The 25,011-nt window shown below is 38.0% G+C and overlaps 1 protein-coding gene across 1 annotated transcript; it reads left to right on the top strand.

Annotated features, from left to right (window-relative positions):
* Positions 1-456: 456 nt before the first annotated feature.
* Positions 457-23,676, top strand: LOC120767723 (tyrosine-protein phosphatase non-receptor type 14). Its single transcript, XM_040093929.1, has 8 exons — positions 457-1,368; positions 15,785-16,225; positions 16,289-17,115; positions 18,133-20,505; positions 21,598-21,816; positions 21,999-22,175; positions 22,239-22,562; positions 22,637-23,676. The coding sequence occupies exons 1-8, from the start codon at positions 1,278-1,280 to the stop codon at positions 22,763-22,765; spliced, it is 4,581 nt and encodes a 1,526-aa protein (XP_039949863.1). The 5' UTR covers positions 457-1,277; the 3' UTR covers positions 22,766-23,676.
* Positions 23,677-25,011: the final 1,335 nt, after the last annotated feature.

The following is a 25,011-nucleotide window of genomic DNA, read 5'->3' on the forward strand; positions in this document are numbered from 1 at the left end:
TCATTATTATATTATTTAAAAATAATATACAAATTTATTTTATTTTGACATGCAATGTTATATAATTATGATGAGCAAGGAATAAATTTAATTAAAGATTCGAAATTGATATCTCCTAATTGAGAAATTTTCCATGAAATAACTGGAGCAACTTTCGTTCCAGTTTAAACTTTAATTTTTATAGGAAAGATAATAAAAAATAATTAATTAAATTTAAATGTTAGTTAAGTACGCAGATATGCAGAAGCGTTTTTCGTTAGACATTACGCACGCTATGGATGTACAGCTTAATTTCTCCTCCAACTGGGAACAGTTTATCTAGTTAGATTTGCCAACCAATCCAATTGGACATAGAAATACCGAGTCAAAGCAACTTTGTGATAAAGTAGATATGACAAACGTTCGTTTAAAAAATTTGTGGACTGTCAAAATTATCAAAGTTACAGTCATCGACACAACACGCAACGAAATTCTTTCTTCTTTTCTTAAATTTAATTTAAGTTTCTTGTTAACATTTATTATATGTGTCTATTTATTTTTCAATTAACGAAATCGCATATACATTGTTACGAAAAAATACGTGAAAGTCGATAAAAATCTAAACGAGAACAGACGGGCAACTGCGAAAGCGTGGAAAATTTGCGAAAGTTTCTTATAATTTAGTTGCTTATATTTGTTAGCCGCTTTAATTAGTGCGTAAAGATTTCGTTAAATTTATTGCATGCGGCTATAGATACGACCTTATTAAATTGGCTTGTATCTTTTAAATAAAACAAAAAAGTGTAATATTGTGTCTAATAAGTCCATTAAGCAAGCATTAATAATTGTGGCTTTTGAGTTTTTGTGAGGCGTCTAATAAGTGTACGTGTACACCTATTAATATTAAGTTCTATCCACGTTAAATTTTACATATTCAACGACAATAGAAATACCAAGCGAAGAAAAAAATACAAATTGTGTAATTTATATGCAAATGGCTAACGAAACGACAAAAAAGTGCGTGTGATTGTATGCGCTAATGCTGCTCCAAACGGGCAGAAACGTTATACCTTAGTTGGTGACTGAGTGCGAGAGCGCAACAAGTCCAATTGTGGGTTGAATGTGCCTAGTAGCCTAACGTGAAAGGCGACCGATAGCAAACGAAAAACGTCAACTGCGTTACAGTGTGTAAAAGCAACGCGACAATAAACAAACTCCAGCTGCGACTGTGACTGCGCGTTTGACGCAGCGAAGTAACGTAGAGCAAAGTGCCCGTGCAAAGCAATACTAATTAGTAGATGATAATGCCGCTGAAATTTTTGAAAAAGTATCGTCAATATAACGTGACATCGAAGAGCTTGTTTGTCATCTCAGTGCATCATTTATTAGGTGAGTTTTTATTTTTAAACCATAGTTTCTTGTGTTCTCGTACATAAATGCTACACAATAAATCTTTGTGGGGGTGTTAAACAAACATGTAAATGTTTCAAAAATAATTTTTACTGTGTATACATATGTACAAATGTATTAGCTGTTGTGTAAGTTGCGATTTGCTTGAAGAAATGATTTTTTCTTGTTATTTCACTGCTGATAAAACACATTTTCACGTAAATTGTAAAATCATATAAAAATTCTTTGCCTTTATTTGGCGAAAGCAAGTGGCTTAAGTGTTGACAATTGATTGAAAGGTGCGCGATAAAAATATATATTTGTGAGTGCATGTGTTAATATGTATGTACGTATATTCCAATTGGATGATAAATACCTATACGCCCCTTTTGTAGTTTAACGTCAGTGCTTTGTCGACGTAAACGTATTGATTCTGCCGGTGCATAATATTGACACTTGACGAAAGTAAATACAAACTAATGTGTACAAACGCATGTGTGGATTGAATGGATTAAAGTGCATATAATAAAAAGTTATTATTATTCAACTAACTCAGAAGTCAAAACTCTGTAATTACATAAAACCTTGTAATTATGAGCATTAAATTTAATACCGGGCATACATATATTAAACTATGAGTGATTTACGTCAATGAAACCAATTCCTCAATATTAAAAACGTTAAACGTTAACTTTCTTAGGAAAAAAGTATATTAGTATAGTTTTTATATGCATTTCCGTAAAATTAACCTAAAGCTCATTAGTCATAGCTCTTCTAATTATTTTTTTGGAAATATGCAAGATGTCATTCTGTCTTCAGAAGTGTTAGCAACATTATTTTTGCATATTCCTCCTCTGGATAAGCTCCCTTATCCGTATACCCCATTTATACCGAAATTCCTGTTTTTTACCCGACCGCCAAAGTAATCAGAATCGTGTCTGATACTGGAATTCCTTTTTTAACAGCTACGAGCAATTATTTTTATATTTCAGGCGTAATATTTAATATAATTGTTTAATTTGCACACTTTTGTTGTTGTTAAAAACATTTATGAAGTAATTTGCGGGAATGCTGCCGGTGTGACAGTCCTTAGCCGGATAAAAATGGGGGTCCGTTCTTGTAAGGTAGAACTATCGCGGTACACGGCCACTTGGTAGTAGATATAGCTGTCACCTATCGAAAAATGAGAGACATAATATCATACATACATATGGTAAATTATACAGCTTCATTTCCCAATTAATTTTCAACAAAAGCTCATAATTATTTAAGCTCAGCAGTGTCATAAATTTCAACATGCTGCTGAGTGTTACTGTGGTGATGAGGTCGAATTCTACATAGATTTAAGGATCTACATATATTCAACAAACTGCTGTGCAGTAATGAGGTGCTCGGGAATTTCCATATCGACAGTTTGCACAAGTCCGGTTACAGTGCCCCAATTATCATTGTTATGGCTTATCTTTTTTGTTGCATTATTATAAAAATGGTTTTGTCCCTTAGGCTAATGTTTAAATCTCCGCTATATATAGATATATTTTTTATAAACAAAGTATTTTCCCTCTTTATAACTTCTCAATATCTGTCCTACAACTCTTTATAGCCGAGTTAACAACCGCGCGCCAGTCGTTTCTTCTTTACGCAATGTGACGCCAATTGGAGATTCCAACCGAAACCAGATTCTTCTCCACTTGATCTTTCCAATGGAGTGAAGGTCTTTCTCTCCTTCCTCTGGCGTGTACTGCGTCCAATACTTTCAAAACTGGGGTGTTTCCGTCCATTCGGACGACGCGACCTATTCAGCGTAGCCGTCGTATATCTCATACAGCTCATCGTTCTATCGGATGCCATATTCGCCGTGGCTAACGCGCAAAGAACAGTAAATCTTTCGCAGAACTTTTTTCTCGAAAACTCTTAACGTCGACTTATCAGATGTTGTCATCGCCCATGCCTCTGCACCTTATAGCAGTAAGGTCCTTACATTTCGACCAAGCGCTTTGAGTCTGTAATAAATTTGATGAGTCGGTTTTTATCAGTTTTGGCTATGTCTTCTGGTTCGCCGAATGTAAGATTATCGAGATGTTTCAATCTCGAGTCTTATAAAGGTAGGACAATGGAGGAGAAATTGCCTGGATGTTTCACCTCACCCTTTTTCACACAACTTTGGCTACTAGCGTCCAACAAGATTTTAAGCCCACGACAGTCGGGTCTACGTAACCGGAATGGACCCGGATTTTTATCCGGCCAAGGACTATCAACACGAAAGAATTCTGCCGCTACAACAACAACAACATTTTAAGACGCCAATGGAGATCCACTGTGAGCAGGGTGATATCAATTTAGAATTTTAGAGGATGCCCACAGGGAGGAGTACTAACCGCCTGTTATAGAGCCTTGTCGTGGACGAACTCATTATAGACAGAGGGAAATTTGGGGACACTTTTTGCGATGTCGTACAAAGGGAACAAGACCTGGCCATCGTCCCGTTTTCTAGTCTCAGGTCTCTACCTGGCCTCAGGAACCTAACCCTCGTGAGCAGAGAGATAGAGATGACTAATATGTTAAAATATCTTGGTCTCACGCTGGTTCCACTCGCGGTGGAAGCAGCATGTTGATCTGACTGGTCAAATCTAAGACAGATTATTAAATATGGAGCGGTGGCTTGGGCCTCAAAATCATCGCAGACCTCGGTAGGACTTGAGCTAACGAACGATTCGCCTGTGTTTGCATGTTACTGTTTAAGGCAACGGTACAATCTCCAAACAAATTGTTCAGATTGAACAACTATACATATAGCTGCCATATAAACTGAACTGTCATAATACGGAAACATTTTTATTTGTGACGGCTATTCTAGCTTCAGTGCAACCGAAGTTAAATTTTTTCTTCTTGTTTTTATTTTATCTCCACCCACAATGTTTCTCCGGCCATAAGATCTACGCTCTCTACTCTCTTAGTGCGCCAATTTTTTACAACAATATTCTACCGCATTCCACTCCAACCATTCTTTGTTTTATAACTTTAACGTCACATCTAGTTAAGCATACCCATATACGCATGAATAATAAACCTAACATCTTATACGAGTACCATACTACCTACTTTATAACACTCATACACCATAGAATTTTTATTTATTTGAGTTGAGTTTGTTGTTCGTGTTTTTGTGACTGTATTTTGCCCGTTTATTTAACGCTGTATGCATTTTATTTGCTAATTAATTTAAGATAAAAATTGTTTTATTCTCCCTCTTTCAGTTGAGTTTATTATTAGTGCTATTCATTCTTGAGGTGTTCTGTCTTCATTAACGCCATTGTAGGCGCCAACGGCAACGGCGGATGTTGACGTCAACTGTGACGCTGACGTTCGTTGTTTAGTTCGGCTGCAAGCAATTGATATTCAGTTATTAACAGTTTAGTTATGAACACGGTTAATTCAGTTATTGAGGTGTGTAGTACGCTTAGCTCATAACAAGCTTTGTTTTTTTCCCATTTATATTTTTTGATAAGGCAACTAAAATTCCTTTATCATTTTAAATGTTATGTATGTATGTATGTGGTTAAGTGCGTACATTTGTTTGTACATATGTATGTACATATGTACATATGTTTGTATCTATGCAAGCATGCGGTTACTATATGAGTGCGTTAGTGCGTAGCGCCACTTGTTTGGCAATTGATGTTATGTTTTTTGCCTTGCTGATTTTATAGGTTTCGAGTTTTTATACTCTCGCAACAAAGTTGCTAAGAAGAGTATTATAGTTTTGTTCACATAACTCTTGTTTGTAAGTTCTAAAACTAAAAGGGTCAGATATATGTATGTATGGTTATATTTACCAAAGTGATCAGGGTGACGAGTATAGTTGAAATCCGGATGTCTGTCTGTCCGTCCGTCCGTCTGTCCGTGCAAGCTGTAACTTGAGTAAAAATAGAGATATCATGATGAAACTTGGTACACGTATTTCTTGACACCAGGTTAAGTTCGAAGATGGGAAAAATCGGCCCACTGCCTCGCCCACAAAATAGCGAAAACCGAAAACCTATAAAGTGTCATAACTAAGTCATTAATAAAGATATTAAAGTGAAATTTGGCACAAAGAAATTTGGATCGCATTAGGGAGGGTCATATTTGGACGTAATTTTTTTGGAAAAGTGGGCGTGGCCCCGCCCTCTACTAAGTTTTTTGTACATATCTCGGAAACTACTATAGCTATGTCAACCAAACTCTATAGAGTCGTTTCTTTCAGGCATTTCCATATACAGTTCAAAAATGGAAGAAATCGGATAATAACCACGGCCACCTCCCATACAAAGGTTATGTTGAAAATCACTAAAAGTGCGTTAACCGACTAACAAAAAACGTCAGAAACACTAAATTTTACGGAAGAAATGGCAGAAGGAAGCTGCACCCAGGCTTTTTTTAAAAATTGAAAATGGGCGTGGCGTCGCCCACTTATGGACCAAAAACCATATCTCAGGGACTACTAGACCGATTTGAATGAAACTCGGTATATAATATTTTCTTTACACCCTGATGCAATGTACGAAATATGGGTGAAATCGGTTCACAACCACGCCTTCTTCCAATACAATGCTCTTTTGAGTTCCATCTGATGCCTTCTCTGTATAATATACATATATGTATGTACATTAGGAAATGAAAATACAATTCAATACTCAAAGTACACAAATTGATAAAATCTAATTAAATTTACAGCAAAATAAAAAAATATGTAAATGACGGATAATGAAATCTCGATTATCACTTTATCATGCGAGAGTATAAAATGTTCGGTGACACCCGAACTTAGACCTTCCTTACTTGTTATTATTATTGTTGTTACTTCAAGTGAGTTTAAGATTCTAATGCTTTCTTTAGTACTCGAGTCTCAACTATTTTATATGGTTTACACAACTGAAACATTCTCGGATTTTTATACGACAAACAAATTCCAACTGGACAAGGATTTCTTACAACTATGTATCATTACTAGACACGTAAATGGAACTAAACTCGATTTATAAGGGGTTAGAGTTCATTATTACAGCACCAAGTAGATGATGTTTTAAGGTGTAAGGTGTAAATATATCCGAACTTTTTTCTTTCACGCTTAGATGTATTTGACAGTATACAAAATGTTAAAATTGATATTTCTATACAAAATAGCGGCAATTGGGTGAGTCTTCCGAAGCACCATTTTCAAGAAGGCAGTGGAAGAGGACCAGCGACCTAGGAACTTATACTATCAGAAGCAAAATGATATAACCATTTACTTGAAACATGAAGATTAATATATTAAATATAGTAGTATTTATATAGAGTGACATCATCGTGGAAAATTTCAAACATTATAAATCGTAGACGTGCGGGTGACATACTTTATTACTGTTGTATAATACTGTAGTCATTTCGTGTATTGAATAGAAAAATTTCACAAAACAAAACAATGTGGGCTAAGTTTTGAGAATCTTTTGACAATTTCTTCAACAGTGACTTCAATATGAATTGGAATTTCTCTCATTTCTCCCTGCATCCGCCTCTGTTATATAGCAGGCCGGTCAACCAATACTGCTCTGTACCAGCTAACCTTGGAGATACAGAGTTCGCAGGAAAGTGAGGAGGTAATTTTTTACGTCTTCCTAGACATCGAAAGTGCCTTCGACAGCAGGTCTCATATGAGCGTAGTAAGGGCACTGAAGAAAAAAATGTGACAGCACTGGTGCGCAGATGGATAAAGGCCGTGCAAAATAGCTGAAACCACAGTAGGGGATACCAGGTTTGTCTCGGGCCTAGAAGAGGCTGCCCGCAGGGTGGAGTGCTATTCCCCCTGTTATGGAGTCTTTTCGTGGACACACCGTTCGTGTTGCTAACTGATAATTCTAACAATGAAATCCGCTGTGCGGATATGTGGATGACATTATTATGATAGCTAGAGAAAAATTCTCTACGATATCGTACAAATGGAACTAGGCCTAGTCAAGGGATGGTGCAGTGTGGTTGGATTGAACCTCAGGACTCTAATCCTTGTGGTAGAGAGATAGAGATATCTCTTGGAAGCAGCATGTTAATCTGACCAGTCAAAGTTTCTAAAGCAGTTATGCTGTGCAATCGGTCAACTGGAAGATCCTGGGGCTGCAAGCCAAGGATTGTCAGGTGGTTGTACACCATGATCGTGAGACCAAATATCACATATGGAACGGTGGCTTGGGCCTTGAAAGCATCGTAGGCTTGCGCATGTCCGACGGCGGCACCTGTCATGCTGGATCTCACGTCGCGTCACCTAGTAATCGGTCAGGTTGCCAAATACACACTGCTCCAAATGACAGCAGAAGGGTTTGGGAGAGGTAAGGTAATCTCTTTTCAGCGCATGAAGGACTTAATACCACTGGCTCTTCTCCCAAGGAAAAGCTTTACCAAAAGTGTAAAACTTCACTAAGAAGTTCAAGGTTACCCTCATCAGTAAGGCCCTTTGGAACGATTCCGCTCACAAGCTATTGTATAGGGATAGTACAATCAAGTGGTATATCGACGGCTTGAAAACGTCGGAGGGGAGGGGTAGTTTTCCGAGAGGTCTTTGCTATAAGTCAGTGCGTAGAGATAAACCTCCAACGCAACTATCGTAAAGAACTTAGCGACAGTCAAGCGGCACTTAAAGTGATCTCTTTGTACGAGATCAAATTGCTATTGGTGCAGAAGTGTATAGAATGACTGAACAGTCATCACTTCGTAACATAGTGCACCTTAACTGGGTGCCCGGTCACAAAGGTATAGCCGGGAATGAACTGACTGATGTGTTCGTCCACTCCGCAGCAACCACGAATATGGTAGGACTTGAACCCTTTGTTGCGGTAGGTCCTCTTATCATAAAGAGCTGCTCCGCAAGAAAGAAGAAGTCGCCAGAGAGAGAGATATTGGCAACAACTCCAAGTCATGCAACATATCAAGTTGCTACCCCACATTAACTTTTATAGAAGCACAGCACGTTAAATATGTAATTAACCTCACTAGGGACAAATTCAGACTACTTGTCGCATTCTACCTTGGCCACTGTTAGCTTAGAAAACACTTATACAACTTGGGCCTAGCTTCTTGCGTAAATTGCCGGTTCTGCGCCAGAGAGCTTGAAGCACCAGAACACCTGCAAAAAGACTGCATAACAGTCTGCAGATGTAGGATAAAGGCCCTTGGATCCATGTTTCCAAATAGGGAGCACATCGCTTCAATAGCACCTATCAGTATATTGGAATTTATTAATATGCTGGGGCTAGGTGAGTCGTTGTGACTTAGGAGACTTAATACCAATATTGTCGTTAAATTTAATTTTTCAATCCGGAATTTGGGATTAAAAATTTAAAAATTATTTTTAGTTAAAATTGTTTATTTTTGTTTTAAGAATTTTTTTTCAAATGTTAATTAAATTATTATTTTTCATACCTTTGCAACTCTGGAACTATGATTACAGAAAATGTTTTGTAGGGTGTATGCATGTAATATTTCTACATTTACAGACTATTCGAGGGTTAAAAGGTTCTAACTGGATTCTATTTTAGGAAACTTTATATTAAAGATCGATTGAATATTGTGTAAAAATTTGGTTTTGCAAAGTTTTTCTTTTTTCCCCAAATTACTTCACTACTTCACTAATTATTTTCAACTCTTCTAACGCATTTTTTAGTTATCTGGCAAACATTAAGAATTCGCGTGAAGCACTTGATAAGAAAGTTATAAAACTATTTGCGTGTATGTATTGAAAGTTGACTAAGCGAAATATCTCTATGTAATATTTGTAACCAATTTAATAACAAAAACAAAATCACATAGCTTTATCGTTTATTGTTTCCTAATATTGTGATTACCTTCCGCCATTTCCGGTCCGTGCTTAAGTCTATTGTTTATTATGTTCTTTTACCTTTTAAGCCAACAAGTGCCTCAACTTATCTTAAGAATTTACGCTCTTATCTTGCAAAATATTTTTATTCTAATCTACATTTTTGTACACCAATAGGAAATATCTATATATGTCCAATTAAAAAATCTAATATTTATTGCTTATTAGCTTCTAATTTAATTTATTCATTGGTCGCCACATTTGGCAATGCGTTTTGCCATCATTTATTCATGAATATATGTATTTGTAAATCTTGCGTTTCCAGCTGATATTCTTTTCAAAATTACTTTTTCATTTTAATTATGTTACACTGTGCGTCAATAGTAGGTTCACTAAATGCAATTATAGGTAAATTCCTATACCCATTGGCAAATTAGGTCTTGGCTGTTGCCAATACCTCTCTCTACATACTCCTTCGTCCTTACAGAGCAGTTCCTTTGTAGTATGAGGACCGACGACGATGAAGGATTCAGGAACTACCATGTTACTGGATGCTGCGGAGCAGGCGAGCTCATCAGCCAGTTCATTCCCAGCTATACCTTTGTGTTATGTTCAGAGATTTTAACATTGTCTTTGATAGCAATACATGCCGAATTTCAGGAAGAAACCTTGTCAAATAAAAAATTTTTCTTCCAAAGGACTGGATTTTTTCGGTCCCAACACGGCTAAAGGAACCTGGTTAGAGAGGTATAGATGACTAACATGGTCAAATATCCTGGTCTAACGCTGGATTCCACATTGCGGTGAAAGCAGTATGTTGACCTGACCATGGTCAAAGCGACTAAAGCAGTAATGGTGTGCAATCGATTGTCAGGTGGTTGTACACCATGATCGTGTGACCGATAATCACTATGAGGCCGTGGCTGGGGTCTCAAAAGCATCGCAAAGACTTCGGTACGGCTCCAACTAACGAGGCTGCAAGGACTTACATGCAACTGCGCACATGCCTTCACCTCGTAATCGGTCAGGTAGCAAAACATACACTACTCCAAATGACAGCAGAAGGATGTGGCAGAGGTAAGGTAATATCATCCTAGCGGATGAAAAAATACGTGTTTTAGTTTAAAACCTTAACTTAGAACTTGGATGAATGAAAAAAAGCTGAAAAGTGGATTTTTGGCAGACATTATTTCAAAAAAATGAAAAATAAGCGACATTTTTTTTTGAAATAGTTGTAAAAAGTCATAGTCTTTAAGAATTGTATCTCAAAGACCTGTGTACAATTTCATGAAGATCGGTTGAATAGTTCTCGAGAAATCTTGCCAACCGACTTCAAAAACACAGTTTCGAAAAAAAAGTGTTTAAAGACGGCGCACTTAGCCTAGCTGGCCTCTAGCGCACAAGTTTCCAAGGCTGTATCTCCAAAACTATTACTTGGATTTTGCAGTTAACCGGAGCAACGGAGTTAACTTCACTAACTCTTGAATGAATCCGGATTAACTGCGGATCATCCATTATTATTATAATGCTGCCGTCTGTCAAGCCTATAACTCGTTAATGCGATATACAATATCGTAACGTAACTGCTGTCTTACCTTCTGACTAGCAATTTTTCAGCATATATATATATAGATTAGGATTATACAGAAGCTTTCTCAGTACTGACAAAAACTCACCAAATTGTCTATCAAATATTAAGAATTTTTTGTGATCATTTCTCACTGCGAAAAAGGTATTCTGACATTTTTTTTTTGAACGATTTCAAATATATTGCCATAATTGGTACTCATTTTCCGTTGCCATATTTTTGTTGTCGACTGTTATTAACGTTTATTTGCACGCATAATTTATCTCTTTCATTCTGCCACACATTGTTTGTCGTCAGATGTGTTTTTTATTTTGTTTATTCTTGTCCTATTTAAATTTCGTGATTAATAATTTTTATCTTATAATCTAAATTGCCGTTATTTTATGGTGCTATGCTCCTAAACACCGCAGTTCAACAGTTTTATGGTGATTAATTATTAATATTAATTAATATTAAGTACATTTTTCGGTTCTCGCACAAATTATATATAAAAACTAGAATGGATCCGATTTACCTTATACGTTTAAGTCCCTGTCAACTGCCAAATTTATAATCATAAAATATACAAATACAGGGATTGTGGAGGCATTTTGAAAATTGATATTATATATTAATTGATTTGTGACACGATCGCTTGGCTTGTTATGAGAGGGAGCTTTTGCATACCCCAATTCCTTACAATAAACTTGATAACCCTTAAGCGTCAGCTACTGATTTTTTAGATCTTTTCGTTTTATAGCAATATCTTAGGGAAGTTATAAAACCACTTACAAGTTACCTGGCACTGAGCTTTGGGTCTAATAAAACGGCGCTACTTGCCATACAGCCAACGGAAAAATTTAATGAAGGAAACTTTTGGTGAGCGCATTATATCTTGTCGTGGACCTCCAAGATCGTGCGACCGCTGGACTATTATGGGGCTATGTGAAGTCACTGGTCTACGTAGAAAAGCTCGAGACGTTTGACGACTTGAAAGAAGATTTTGGTGGTGTTCGCACAACCGAGGCCTCCAATTGACTTGGACATTTCGTGAGATAATCGATTGTGACATTCGCTGTGTGGCTTGTGGCGCCGTTCTGTTAGAACTACATATTGTCCAAGTCCATATCATACAATTCGGGTCAAAAATATTCGGTTATCATTGAGCGGTAACGATTCCCATTTACAGTAACGTGACGGTTTTGATCACGCATGAAGTACGGCTCAATGACGTCGCCTTCCCATAAACCGCACAAAACCGTAATTTGTTGGGAATGCAATGGTGACTCATGGAGTACGTGTACGTGGATTGCTGCGTGTCCAAGAACGCATATTTTGCTTATTGACGAAGCCATTCAGCCAGAAATGAGCCTAATCGCTGAAGATGTTTCTTCGATGAAAATACGGATCATTTTCAAGTTTTTGTTCAAACCAACTCACGAACATAAAACGATTCTGGTCTCGGCTTCAGTTGTTGCGTCAATTTGATCTTGTAAAAATGTAGGCCAAGATCTTTTCGCAATATTTGCCACAACGACGCCACAGAGATGCCCAACGCTTGAGAATGACGTGTGAGAAACTGATTTGGATCTTCCTAAATTGATGCGCTAGCGGCAGCAATATCCTCGGCACTACTTCTCTGTCTTACCGGCACGAGATCAATTTGTATTCAAATTTTTCTACTAGACACTCAATTGTTGATCTGACGGGACGATTATGACGACCATAAGTTAGACGTTGCGCTCTTAAAGTTAAGGCCACTAAGTACGAATTTCGGTAGTAAATATTAATAATTTCGACTCGTTGTTTCATTGTATGTCTTTCCATGGAAAAATGGCAAACCTTACTGAAGAGAAATGTCAAAAAAGCGGGAAAATATGGCGTTGTTTGTTGTCCCTGTCAGTCTACTTTTGTAGCGTAGACTAGTGTCATCTGTCTAGCAGCTAACAGATGATTTCTTCCAGTGCGCGTTTTCAAGAAATATTACGTATAATTAATCACATGCTCTTTTTGACAAGAAAAGTTTAGAAACCATAGAAAAAATTATGAATAATTAACCAAAAAATTATTTTTGACAAGAAAAGTTTAGGGATCCCAATGGTCAAAGATGGAGCTGTTGTTACTTAATCGAATTGGTGATGACAACACCACGATATACTCCTTATAAACATTATTATTTTAATGAAATTGACAATATATTAAAAGCAAATAAAATAAAAAATAAATTATATATTATTCTCAATTCATAATGTCATAGATCATTCAGAAAATTGCGCTCATATATTATATGTATATACTTTTTAAACTTTGTTTAAAAATATTTGTCTTTGCGTTGGCAACTTGCTCATTGGTATGCAAAGACAATTTCGCCGTCAACTTTTTATTGCCCTAATATTCTTTTATATAAAAATTCATTTGTCTACATCCAGTATAAACGTTTGTTTATATGCATAGAAACGCTAGTTGGTATTGTTGGTAATAATAATTATGGCATACTAATAACATTTGTGTGCTTTTTATTTCAATTTTGGTTATGACAATTATTATTATAAACAAAACGCGTGGCATTGGCAGTGGGCGCAGCAATAGCGTGGAATAACAGACGGATTCACACAACAGCTGTCGTGCTTTGGTCGACCTATAAAAATATTATAAAGTATATCTTTGTAGCTATGACTATGGTTGCTTTCAATCTTCAACTCCAGCTAAAAAAGAACTTTTTTGTACTACTGTTCGCTTTTAATTGAATTAAGTAATTTTTATTATATGTCATTAAAGTTAATGGCAGCTATGTTTCTCCTTCGCGCGGTATATCCATCTATAGTTTGCTTGTATATATGTACATACATACATACTATATGTTACTTTCCAATAGTCATATGCTGCTAATTAATTGGCTTATTGAAAATTCTTAAGTAATTCGAATTTCGTTATTTTACTTGAAAGTGCAATTTACTGCTGCTGCTGTCAGCTGGAAGTTAATTGAAATTACCTTCATCAATCCATCTGTGTGTGAAATGTATCATCAGCTATTAGCCGGTTGTGATCAGTTTCGTTCAATTGTATTAAAAATGTAATTTTAGAAGGTCAAAAATCATCTAATTTTTTTTAGGGACGATGGTCCATCCGTTGAGTCCAATTTTCGATGACTCGTTCGAGCATTTTGACTGGTAACTGAAGAAGTCTAACGGTGTGATATCATACGATCTTGGTAGCCAATCGACTAATCGGCCCAAAACGTGAAATTATCTGCTAACTGAAATGTTCTTTGCATAAATCCATTGATTGATGCGATGTGTAGATAGTGGCAACGTCTTGTTGAAACCAAATATCGCCGAGATCACGAGCTTCAATTTCAGGTATCAAACAGCTGGTTGGTGGTTGTGGACCGATGATTCCACCGGTCTACAAACCACACCAAATCGTTGTTTTTTCTTGATGAAAAGGCAGCTCTTGCAACTCTTCAGGTTGTTCTTCCTTCCAATTGCGGCAATTTGGCTTGTTTACATACCAATTGAGCCAGCAATTGGCTTCATCGCTGAACGAAATTTGGTTCGAAAAGGTCGGATTCTCTAAATCTGTCGTGTTGGCATCATATATTATAGATCGTCTCAAAAAATTTCCTTTAATATTTTCGTTACACTTCTAACAGGTTTGGTTTGGTTAGGAAGGATTGATTTTTCGTGCGGCCACGAATAATTCCACTTGAACAGCTAGAGATGCTTGACCGTTATTATGCCCTGAATTCCTTGGTATGGATTAAAAAGACCGTCACATATCAACAAAGCGCCTAGAGCCAGCCCAACATTTAATTAAGCTAAGTGATAGTAATTCAACTTTTAGGTTCCATTCCGAGCCAGTTCCCATCGTTATGAAATTGGGTAACGGTATTACTTCTTGCAAGCTCATCGACTTTACAGTTACCGACGATTCCGCTGTGGCCTGGCAGCCGGACAAATTTACTATGTAAGTAGCTTGATCCTACTGCTAGTGAGGTGGCAAAATAGTTGCTTGACAACGGTTTACTGATTCAAACGAGGTGAGTCTCCGAAAATACAGGCCGGATAAAATCCGGTAACGTGGAACGGGCTGTTGTAGGAATTGATTAATTTTTAATTATCCAGAATCGACCCTAACATATCAAATATTTGTACAGCGAGCAACGAGTCCCTGTATAACACTAACATCCTCTATGCATGCTCAGCTAATTCTACAGCACGTCTTGGGCCTATCGTTGGAAGACCTTGATGACAACTTATCTCAAATTTACCATCCTAACGGGAGCTGGATAACCGTTAAAACAACAACAACGAGACTTGGGTTTCTGAAGATGAGGTCGAAACGTTTTCAATAATCTAGCAAATGGTGGTCCAAAAATGAGCCGAAAACGAAAAACCTAAAACTTACTGAAAGCACTAAAAGTCATCCCACCCGAGGCTTATAATATGAGTATGGAAATTTGGATTACGTGCTTGAGTTGGTTTAAATAGAACCTATTTTGAAGGCGATATTAAAGTTATGTATTAAAATACAGTCAGTCCGAATCAAAATTGATCAGAGCTATACTCGGAATTTTTCGGTAAATTTTCTGTGTCCTTTACATTATAACTTTTGAAATGGAATGAGTTCGCTACTTTTTAGTTCGAGGTATACTTTGCAAAATACTGGCTGAATAACGGAATTTGATATGGTATCAGATCCTCAACTGTTAGGTATAAATCCTCCACCTCTTGCTTTTCTTTCGAATGCTGTTTTCGCTGTTCAGTTAGGGAAATGGCTTTGGTATATTGGAGCCTTTGGTTTTTGGTTAGATAGCCGAAAAAACAACCCTTGTCCGGATAAAAGCCGGACCAATTCTGGTAAGGTACAACCGGCTGTCGTGGGAATTGATATTGGAGTCATCAATGGGCATGGCTTGATCCAGCTCAGGCTTGACCATTCTATTTTTTTTCTTATATGAATCCATAAAATACTCATGTCAAGATTTAATTAAATACGAAACATTTAATTTCACTTTACAGAAACATCCACAACCGTTGATTGTACAATTAGTTCGGAAAGCAAAGGACAAGAGTGTTTAGACAATGTCTGTCAGCGATTAAATCTACAAAAACCCGAATTTTTCGGTCTACGCTATGTGGTGAAGGGTAAAGAGGACGAATTGAAATGGGTTGATTTGGAACGGTCCTTGAGCAGACAGCTGGAAAAATATGCAGCGAGTACGAAAATATATTTACGCGTGCGCCATTATGTCGACCCATTGCGCAGTGATGACTTGACACGTTGCTATTATTTTCTGCAATTGAAAAGTGATATTTATGAGGGTAAAATTATTTGCGATATACGCACTGCCATACTGTTAGCGCTCTACTGCCGACAAGCCGAATACGATAGTCATCAAAATGACAAACAGACAAAGGATAATCTGAAGAAGTCACTGGTGTTGCCGAAGAATTTACAAGGTAGCAGGAATTAAACAAACTGGTCTATACTTTTTGGAAAATACATATATGATTTCCTTGCAGGTCTCGCCAACGATGACAATCTGCTCGACAGTCTCATTATAGAAGTGTTGCAGCAGAATGCCGGCATTCAGCATCTGCAGCAATCCAAGGCTGAAGAAATGTACATACAATGTTGCCAGCAATTGGATGGCTATGGTGAGGAGCGCTTCCCCGCAAAAGACACACTGGGTAACGATCTGTTGCTTGGTCTAGCTATTAACGGCATGGTTGTGATGGCCGACAATGGGCGCCAATATTTCCCCTGGAAAGAGTCACAAACGGTGTCGATCGACAAACGTACCATTAAAATCGAACAAAACAAAACGGATGGCTCGATTGTGGGCTCATTCATATTTCCAGATGCCGAAACTGCGCGTTACTTTTGGAAATTGTGCGTAACACAGCATAAATTCTTTAAACGCTACATAGACGAGGAATCAGCGTCGTCTGTGGGTGATGCGGAGAGCGCGAATGGCAATTCGATGAGCGTAACTGGTGGTGGTGGCGTGTTAGCGGGCGGTATGGATGCTTACGCTTATGGTGACTTTAATGATTCACGTGAAGATTTGCTGCTTGAGCAACAACAACGTGCCATTTACAATCCCAATGCGATAACGAGTGGTGGCGGTGGCGGCGGTGTTGGTGCGCTGTCAGCGGTTAATCCAGAATTCATGTCAGCGCCGGCTTTACATCATGGTTTGCTCGCCTCCACACATGCGTCCAATGCGTTAATGTCATCGAATATATCGCTAGCGGCCAGTCATCAGTCTGGCGGCGGCGGTGGCGGTCCGAATGGCGCTATGCATTCACATAGTGTGGGTGCTATAGCGCCGAGTTGGCTGGCAAAGGTGAGTCATACCTTAATATATATAACTGGGTATTTTTTATACCCTCAACACGAAGGCTCGGCTATAACCGCATAAGCGGTGTCTATGCCAATAGAAGAAGAAGAAAAACACGGACTTTGTAACATTCCGAAAAAAACGTCGGACACTCTATAAAATACATATATAGTTAAATGATCAGATCAAGTGATAAAAATCAATTTAGCCATATCCGTTTGTCGGTAATATATACAATAATTTTGAAATATCGATCGAAATTTTATATACGTTTTTTTTCTCTTCAAAAAACTTCCCGTTTGTCCGAATCGATATTGGACCACTGTAGCTTATAACTGTCATACAAACTGATAGATCAAAATGCAGGTACAAAGGTATGGGGAACTTTTTTAGTTGATTGTACAAGGCAACGGTGCAATTTTTGAAGAAATTGTTCAGATCGAACCACCGTAGCATATATGTAGCTGTCATACAAACCGATCGATCAAAATCCCATCTAAACGTGGTTAGATCCGACCCTTGCGCAGCTTCGTTCTGGATATTGTAGCAGGTTAAACTCCTACTTATCCAGAATCAGCCCCGACATAACAAACAATTGTAGCGTACAACGAGTCTCCACATGACTAGCCCTACACATCTGACACCCTTTAACCTATGGTCCGACCCCGTCGAAACAGCAGTTTCCTGGAACTATCGTTGGATGACCTCGATTATAACTTATCTGAATCTTACCATCATAACTGGAACGGGCAATAACAACAACATCAATAAAAATCCTGTTCTTGTGTGGAAAACTTTGTTAGTTCACGAGATATCTTCACCAAATTTGCTATGAATTGTTGGTCAAGGCAACGGTACAATATTCGAATAAATAATTCAGGGTGTAGAAACTAATCGATCAAAATCAAGTTTTTGTATGAAATATTCTCTGTTTGTAAAGGGTATTTATAACCTCGGCGCTATCGAAGTTAACATTTTGTCTTGTTAAATAAATATTTATTTATTTGTTAACTGTCTTTGTAGGAATATGGCCATGAATACGCTTCGACGCAGCATTTATCGAATAGCATGTTGGATACACGCTTGCAGCAAAGCAGCTCCTGTTTGGATCTAAGCAATAATAACGCCAATAATATCGGCGGCGGCGCCGCTTTCCACAGTAGCAGTAATAATATTGTACACGGACATTTGAGTGGCAGCGTAACGAACAACGGCAGCAATGTCGCACTGCACGGCGTGGACGCGCACGAGCGTGAGCGGCTGAAAGCCATGTTGCCCACATATCGCCCAGCACCCGACTATGAAACTGCAGTACAGCTGAAGTATCACACACCTGCCAGCGAATTGCATCATCCGCAAATGAACAGTTACGCCAACTATCAACCGCAATTGGCGTCAAGCGCCTCTGCCGTCGCTATGGCTGGGACGCCGGCCGCTAGTGGCGCCATCTATTACGCCGGCTCACAGCCTGATGTACACAATGCGGCCGCAATTTACGGTGATGGTGTGCTACTAAGTCAATTAGCGCCGCACCGCTACCCTGACGTAGCGCAACCCGCAGCCGCTATGCATGCGCAGCATCATCATCTAACAGCGGCGGGCGTTACAATGGCGCCAGGCGGTCATAGTAATAGTGTGAGTGGTGGTGGCGCTTATATTGATTTGGGACATCGCTTGCAAATGGTGCGCAGCAAACCGCCGCCACCGTATCCGGTTAACCGTTTGAATTCTTCGTCCACCCCCGACTTGGCGGTCGCATCACATCGACCGCTCATGGGTTATCGTTCATATGTGTCGGGTTCATCGCCGGATCTGGTGTCAAATCGTAATTTACCCAATCCACAGTATCCGTATGTGCACAGCAGTAGCGTCGGCGCAGCACAAGCTGTTGGAAGCGTGGCTGCTACCAACCATGCCTTGATACAACCGCATTCCTCGTACATGGGCGCCGGGCATATCGGTCATTCACAGCCATATTTGCCGCATGGCACTTTCGAAAACTTAAATATGATTGAAGAACAACCATCTATACTGTCGCAGCTGCGGCAGGACTATCTCTTTTTGCCACCCAGCTATGCAGAACAAAACACAGCTACCAGCAACAGCAACAATATTTACCGGCAGACATCACCATCAGTGCAGGCGCAGCATCAAGCGCCACTGCCACAGGTGCCGCAGTCACAAACACATCAACAACAGCAGTTGCAAGTGAACGCCTCCAATGCTTCGTTGCAACGCAACACTTTAAACGGTTCTATCGAACCGATTTATGAGAATGTGCCACATGCACGCTATGTAGCTGCAGAGCCAGTAGTGCAGCGGAATATGGAGCAACGCTCGTCGGGCTCTTCGGCAACCAGCGAAGCGATGCGTAATCGCACAGCTTCAATACAATCGGCGCCGGGTGGAACGCATACGCAGCCACAGCTGCAGGCGCAGCAACAAATACCACCAGTGCCTGCAGTGCGACATCATCATCATCACCAGCACCAACAACAGCAGCAGCAGCAACAACAACAACAAGCGCTTCAACAACAGCAACAAGCGCTTCTGCAGCAGCAGCAGGCGCAGGCGCACGCGCAAGCACAAGCACAGCAGCAACAAGCCGAAGCGGAAGCAGCTGCCGCGGCTGCACTCAACATGCATAAATATGCTGAGCGCGCCGCTAGCACTGAACTGCAATTCTTAGAGCCAACGCCACCGCAACGTGCTGTGCGTGCCGCCTCCGCAGCACCGGCCATAGGTCATAATAGCGGCAGCAATCATCAACAACAATCAATGATGCAAACACCGCCGCCTAGGCAACATCATCATGCGCATAAGACACAGCAGTTAATGCAGAACGCCGCGTCCGGCTCCCCTTCCGTCGCAGATGCTACAGCTGCAACGTCGCCCAATAATGTGGGCGCACGCGCTCATACAACTTCGTCACTGCACGACGACACCACAGACTCAATGCTGCATGCAGCGCAGCAACAATTTAGTGCCATGAACATCTCTTCGATATCATCTAATGTCTCGGTTTCGGCCGCCGCCACCATGCAGCACTCTGCGTCGCATCATCAACATCATCATCATCGCTCACACAACTCATCGCTACTCGACAGCACTGCCAACTCTAGCAACACAACACAAAGCTCGAACACAACGAATTCGTCAAACACCACCGGCAAGGAGGGTAAACGTAAGAAAATTTGGAATATTTTGGGCCGCAGCAAAACGCCGGACAAACAGAAATCCGCCACGCTCGGACGGGAGAAGGCGTCGTCATCGAATGCGGCAAAGACAGCGGCGAAAGTTAAACTCGCACAGGACGATCTGAATTTGATGCATCGCTGGTCGACCGGTGTGTCGCGGCTACAACCCATTTCCGGACAGTACTCAAAGGACAAATTGGTGAGTAATTCTGTATCTGGTATCATCCCCCAACAGTGGACCTAAAAGCAAACGTCAGAGACCGTATAAAAATGTAAAAAATCCTATTGACGAGTTGTGTCGATTTAGATCAATATCTCAGGAACTAGTCCATATAGACAGCCAGACGGTCTATACATATGTATATATATGAACTGAGGTACAAGTTTTTGATATATCGATCTCAAATTTTGCACACGTCACTTTTTTTTCAAGTCTTCACTTATTTGTCGGAACCGCCCATATCGGACTACTATAGCATATATCTGCCATACAAACTGAACGCTCAAACTCAAGTCCTTATAAGAATTTTTTTTCTTTTGACAAGATATTTACATGAAATTTGGCATGGCTTATTGTTCACGGCAAAACTACAACACTTGAAGCAATTTTTTAGATCGGACCAATATAGCATATATGTATGTACATAGCTGCCATACAAACTGAACTCTCAAACTCAAGTCCTTATAAGAAATTTTTTTCTTTTGACAAAATATTTACACGAAATTTGGCAAGGCTTATTGTCCAAGGTAAAGCTACAACACTTGAATCAATTTTTGAGATCGGGCTACTATAGCATATAGCTGCCATACAAACTGAACGATCAAACTCAAGTCCTTGTAGGAAAACTTTTTTATTTTACAAGATATCTTGACGAAATTTGGCAGCGATTAATGTTCATGAGAACGCTCTAATCTCCACAAAAATTGTGCAGTTCGGACGACTATAACATATAGCTGCCATACAAACTGAACTATGAAAATTAAGTACTTGTATGGAAAACTTTTTTATTTGATAAAATATTTTCACGAAATTTGGCACAGAATATTTTCCAAGGTAACAATAAAATCTCCGAAAAAATTGTTCACATCGGACGACTATAGCGTATAGCTGTCATACAAACTGAATATTTAAAGTAATGTTCTTGCATGGGAACTCCGTTATTTGTGAAGGGTATTATATAGCAACGGTGTAATCGAAGTTAACGTTTTTTTTGTTCTATATATATCTTATTTAATACATTTATCTATAAAAAATTTTATGTAAAACTGTTACCCATATATGTATTTACAGTGCCCAATACTCACTGAGAAGCTGAATGATCCGCAACTGTTCATGGAATTTGAAAGTATACCGAAGCGTTGCGAAAATGCCAGCTATGACTGGGCGCTGATGGAAGAAAACGCGAAGAAAAATTCCGATCCTAACTTTTTGCCATACGATTATAATCGTGTTAGCATAACGCCGACGTGGGAGAATAAAACGGGCTATGTTAATGCGTCGCGCATTTCGGTAAGCAGAATAAAATTATGTTATTAAAAATTTAAATAAAGTATAATTAAATAAAATATAATTAATTAATTATACTCAGGTTAAGTAAAGCAAAGTATCAGCATTTATATGTAACTGAAGAACAACTGGACACATTTTATGACCTCCGACCTTTAACAATTTCACTAATTGTCTTCTTACAGGCCACAGTTGGCACAAATCAACGCTTCTACATAATTGCTCAATCACCACAGGACAAGCTGACCACAAATATTTTCTGGCAGTGTGTCTGGGAGGCAGACGTCTATTTGATTGTAAAGCTATCGGAGGGTCTGAATTACATGCCACCGAATAGCAACCAGCGGCTCGAGTTTGATCAAGTGAGTTTGCCCCAAATACATCCGATAACTTTTCATTTACTCACCACATTCGCTTAATTACAGTTCCAAGTGTATCAGGAATTCTCACAAACCACAGATCGTTGCATTACCAGCAAGCTGCGTCTCTTTCACATACCATCGCGTCGCTATCGCTCCGTTTGGCATTTGAACTACACTAATTGGGGTGAACAGAATTGTCCATTAGAGGTGAATCACTTTTTGGACTTTCTCGAAGAACTGAATTCCGTGCGCATGGCTTCGGCAAACGAAGTGCCACCGGGACATAACACCAATCCGCCAGTGTTGATACATTGTCTGGAGGGTGGTGGACGCTCGGGCGTAACGTTGACCGCTGATTTGTTACTCTACACGCTGGATCATAATGAGGTGGGTTGCTGTGTATTTGCGGTACGTTGTACTTCAGAATTATTTTAATGCAACATTTTCGTGTGTGTTTTCAGGATTTGGATATACCACGCGTTATAGGTCAACTACGTGATCAGCGCGATAGCATAATACCGTCCTTAGCGCAGTATAAATTTATTTATAGTCTACTCATAACATATTTAAAGCGTACGCGTTTAATTTGAGCGCCAAAATGTGCCTTATAAAAACAAAAGAAAAACAAGCCCTCCAAATCCCAAACTCCTCACTCCCCACACTTGTGGCCATTATTAAGAAATTTAAGCAATTCTAAATTGCATTAGTTTTAAAACAGCGCGCTAACGAAATAATATGCGTATCGCAGTTTTTTTAATTTTAATTTACAGTTAGCTTAAGTGACGATATTTATATTTATACAAAACAAAATGAGTAAGCAAAAAAGAGAAACGAAACAAAAACAATAATAATTTAGAACACAATGTAAACGAACAATTAAAAATATGCGATAAACTATTGATTAAGCAACATTGTATACAATATATTTTTTTTATAACCTACATACATGATATATGGTGCTTCCATCGAAAAAGTGACTGACCGATAAATACACTGTAGACCCCTAAACACATAAATAATCTGTTGATAAGACACTATACACCCTAAAACACGTAAAAATTTGTTGATAACGAAGCTTTGTTGAAAATATTGAAAACCAATTATTAGGCCAAATACTTTTGAAAATGCGAAAAAGTGGAAAAAAATTATAGTACAATGAAACTCATTGAAAAGCAAGATAAAATATAATAACAAAAATTATAGGAAATAATTACTGCGATGAAAGCCATTGAACAAGCAAGATAAAATATCAAAAATGAGAAAAAAAATTACGAATGATCTGTGGTCCGGAAGTGGAAGATTAGTTCTCCGTGGTTGAATTTTTAAGGTTTAAAACGTTTAATGTCGATTTCGAACAAAACTATGAGTCCTTTAGAAAAAGTTATATGGCAAAGTTGTAGTAAACCTAGAGATTTACGACTTTTGTATTAACACCTTTCTCACATAACCTCAAAATTTATTTTTTTCCATTGGAAAAGCAAAATAAAATACCAAAAAAAAAGAAGTACGGAAGATTTGAAGTCCGGAAGTGGAAATGAAAAGAGCTACGGCTTTTTTTTATTAATACTTTTCACACATAACCTACAAATTTATGTGAAAAGTTCGAATAATACTGCGGAATAATAGGTATATGATATTTTTTGCTTTTTCTGAGAAAACTTTCCATAGTAGTGCATATATATTTTTCATGGTATTAGAGAGTTTAAATTTCAGAGACGACATTTTTGAAAAGCAAGAGTTTTTGAGAGAGAGTCAAAAAACATAAAAGTCATAAAAATGTTTCACAAGAAGTTTACACAAAGTAAAGTTAAAAATAAAAAATCCAAAACAATTTTAATTCAAAAAATAATTTTTTAAAGTTGAAATTAAAAATAGAAATTCCAAAACTTTTATAATTTTGCGATAATTGAAATTTGGATTTTTTTTCCGATATGAAGTCAAAGTACATAAAAAGGTTACACAAGAAGTTTACACAAAGTGAAATTAAAAATAAAAATTTCAAAACGATTTAAATTTTAAAAAATAAATTTAAAAATTCAAGTTAAAAATAAAAACTCCAAAACTATTTTAATTAAATAAAATGTTTAAGTTTAAATTAAAAATAGAAATTCCAAACCTTTTCGAATTTTTCAGTATTTTGAGGTTATGTGAAAAAAGTAGATCTCATCATTGCCAACAACATTTTCATGTAACTTTATTCTATAGAACACGTAGTTTTGTCGTAAATCGAAATAAATCGTTTTTAACCAAATTCAAATACACCCCGCAGCTCTCACTTCACGACCTTATAGATCTGCCGTAAATTATTTTTGCTTTCATTTCTGTTGTTTTATTTTCGTTTTCCAATGCATTTCAATTTACTTTAATTAAAAAATTTTTTTTTTACACTTTTCACCATTTCAAAGATTTCTACAATTTCCTAAATCAATTATATTGAAATTTATAAAACTTGTTATTATTGTACTGCTGACCTTTCATGCAAGTTTCACACCATTTTACCACTATTTATATTAATAAACAAATTTATATAGCATTAAACGCAATCACTTTACACATTATACAAAATTATACGAGAATTATACGAAAATTGGCATACCATTTTATAGCCATTATGTCATTGCATTATTGAACACTAAACACACATAAACATAAGTTATGTATTTAATAGCCTGTTTACTTGTGCGCTTTTAAAAAGCCCATTTATCAACATAAAATTAACTTAATTGTATGATTTGTGTAATTGTTAAAGTTATGAAGTTTTCCATATATGACGTATTCTATGTATGTATGTGTGCACGTATGCATGTATTTAGTTAGCGTTTAGTTTAAGTGCATT

Source organism: Bactrocera tryoni, chromosome 2 (assembly GCF_016617805.1).
Source record: "Bactrocera tryoni isolate S06 chromosome 2, CSIRO_BtryS06_freeze2, whole genome shotgun sequence".
Lineage (NCBI taxonomy): Eukaryota > Metazoa > Arthropoda > Insecta > Diptera > Tephritidae > Bactrocera > Bactrocera tryoni.

Coding starts and splice junctions, on each gene's coding strand:
- LOC120767723 (XM_040093929.1), top strand. CDS start 1,278: ATGATAATGCCGCTGAAATTTTTGAAAAAGTATCGTCAATATAACGTG. Junction 20,506..21,597: donor AGTACTCAAAGGACAAATTG/GTGAGTAATTCT, acceptor ATGTATTTACAG/TGCCCAATACTCACTGAGAA. Junction 22,176..22,238: donor AGCGGCTCGAGTTTGATCAA/GTGAGTTTGCCC, acceptor GCTTAATTACAG/TTCCAAGTGTATCAGGAATT.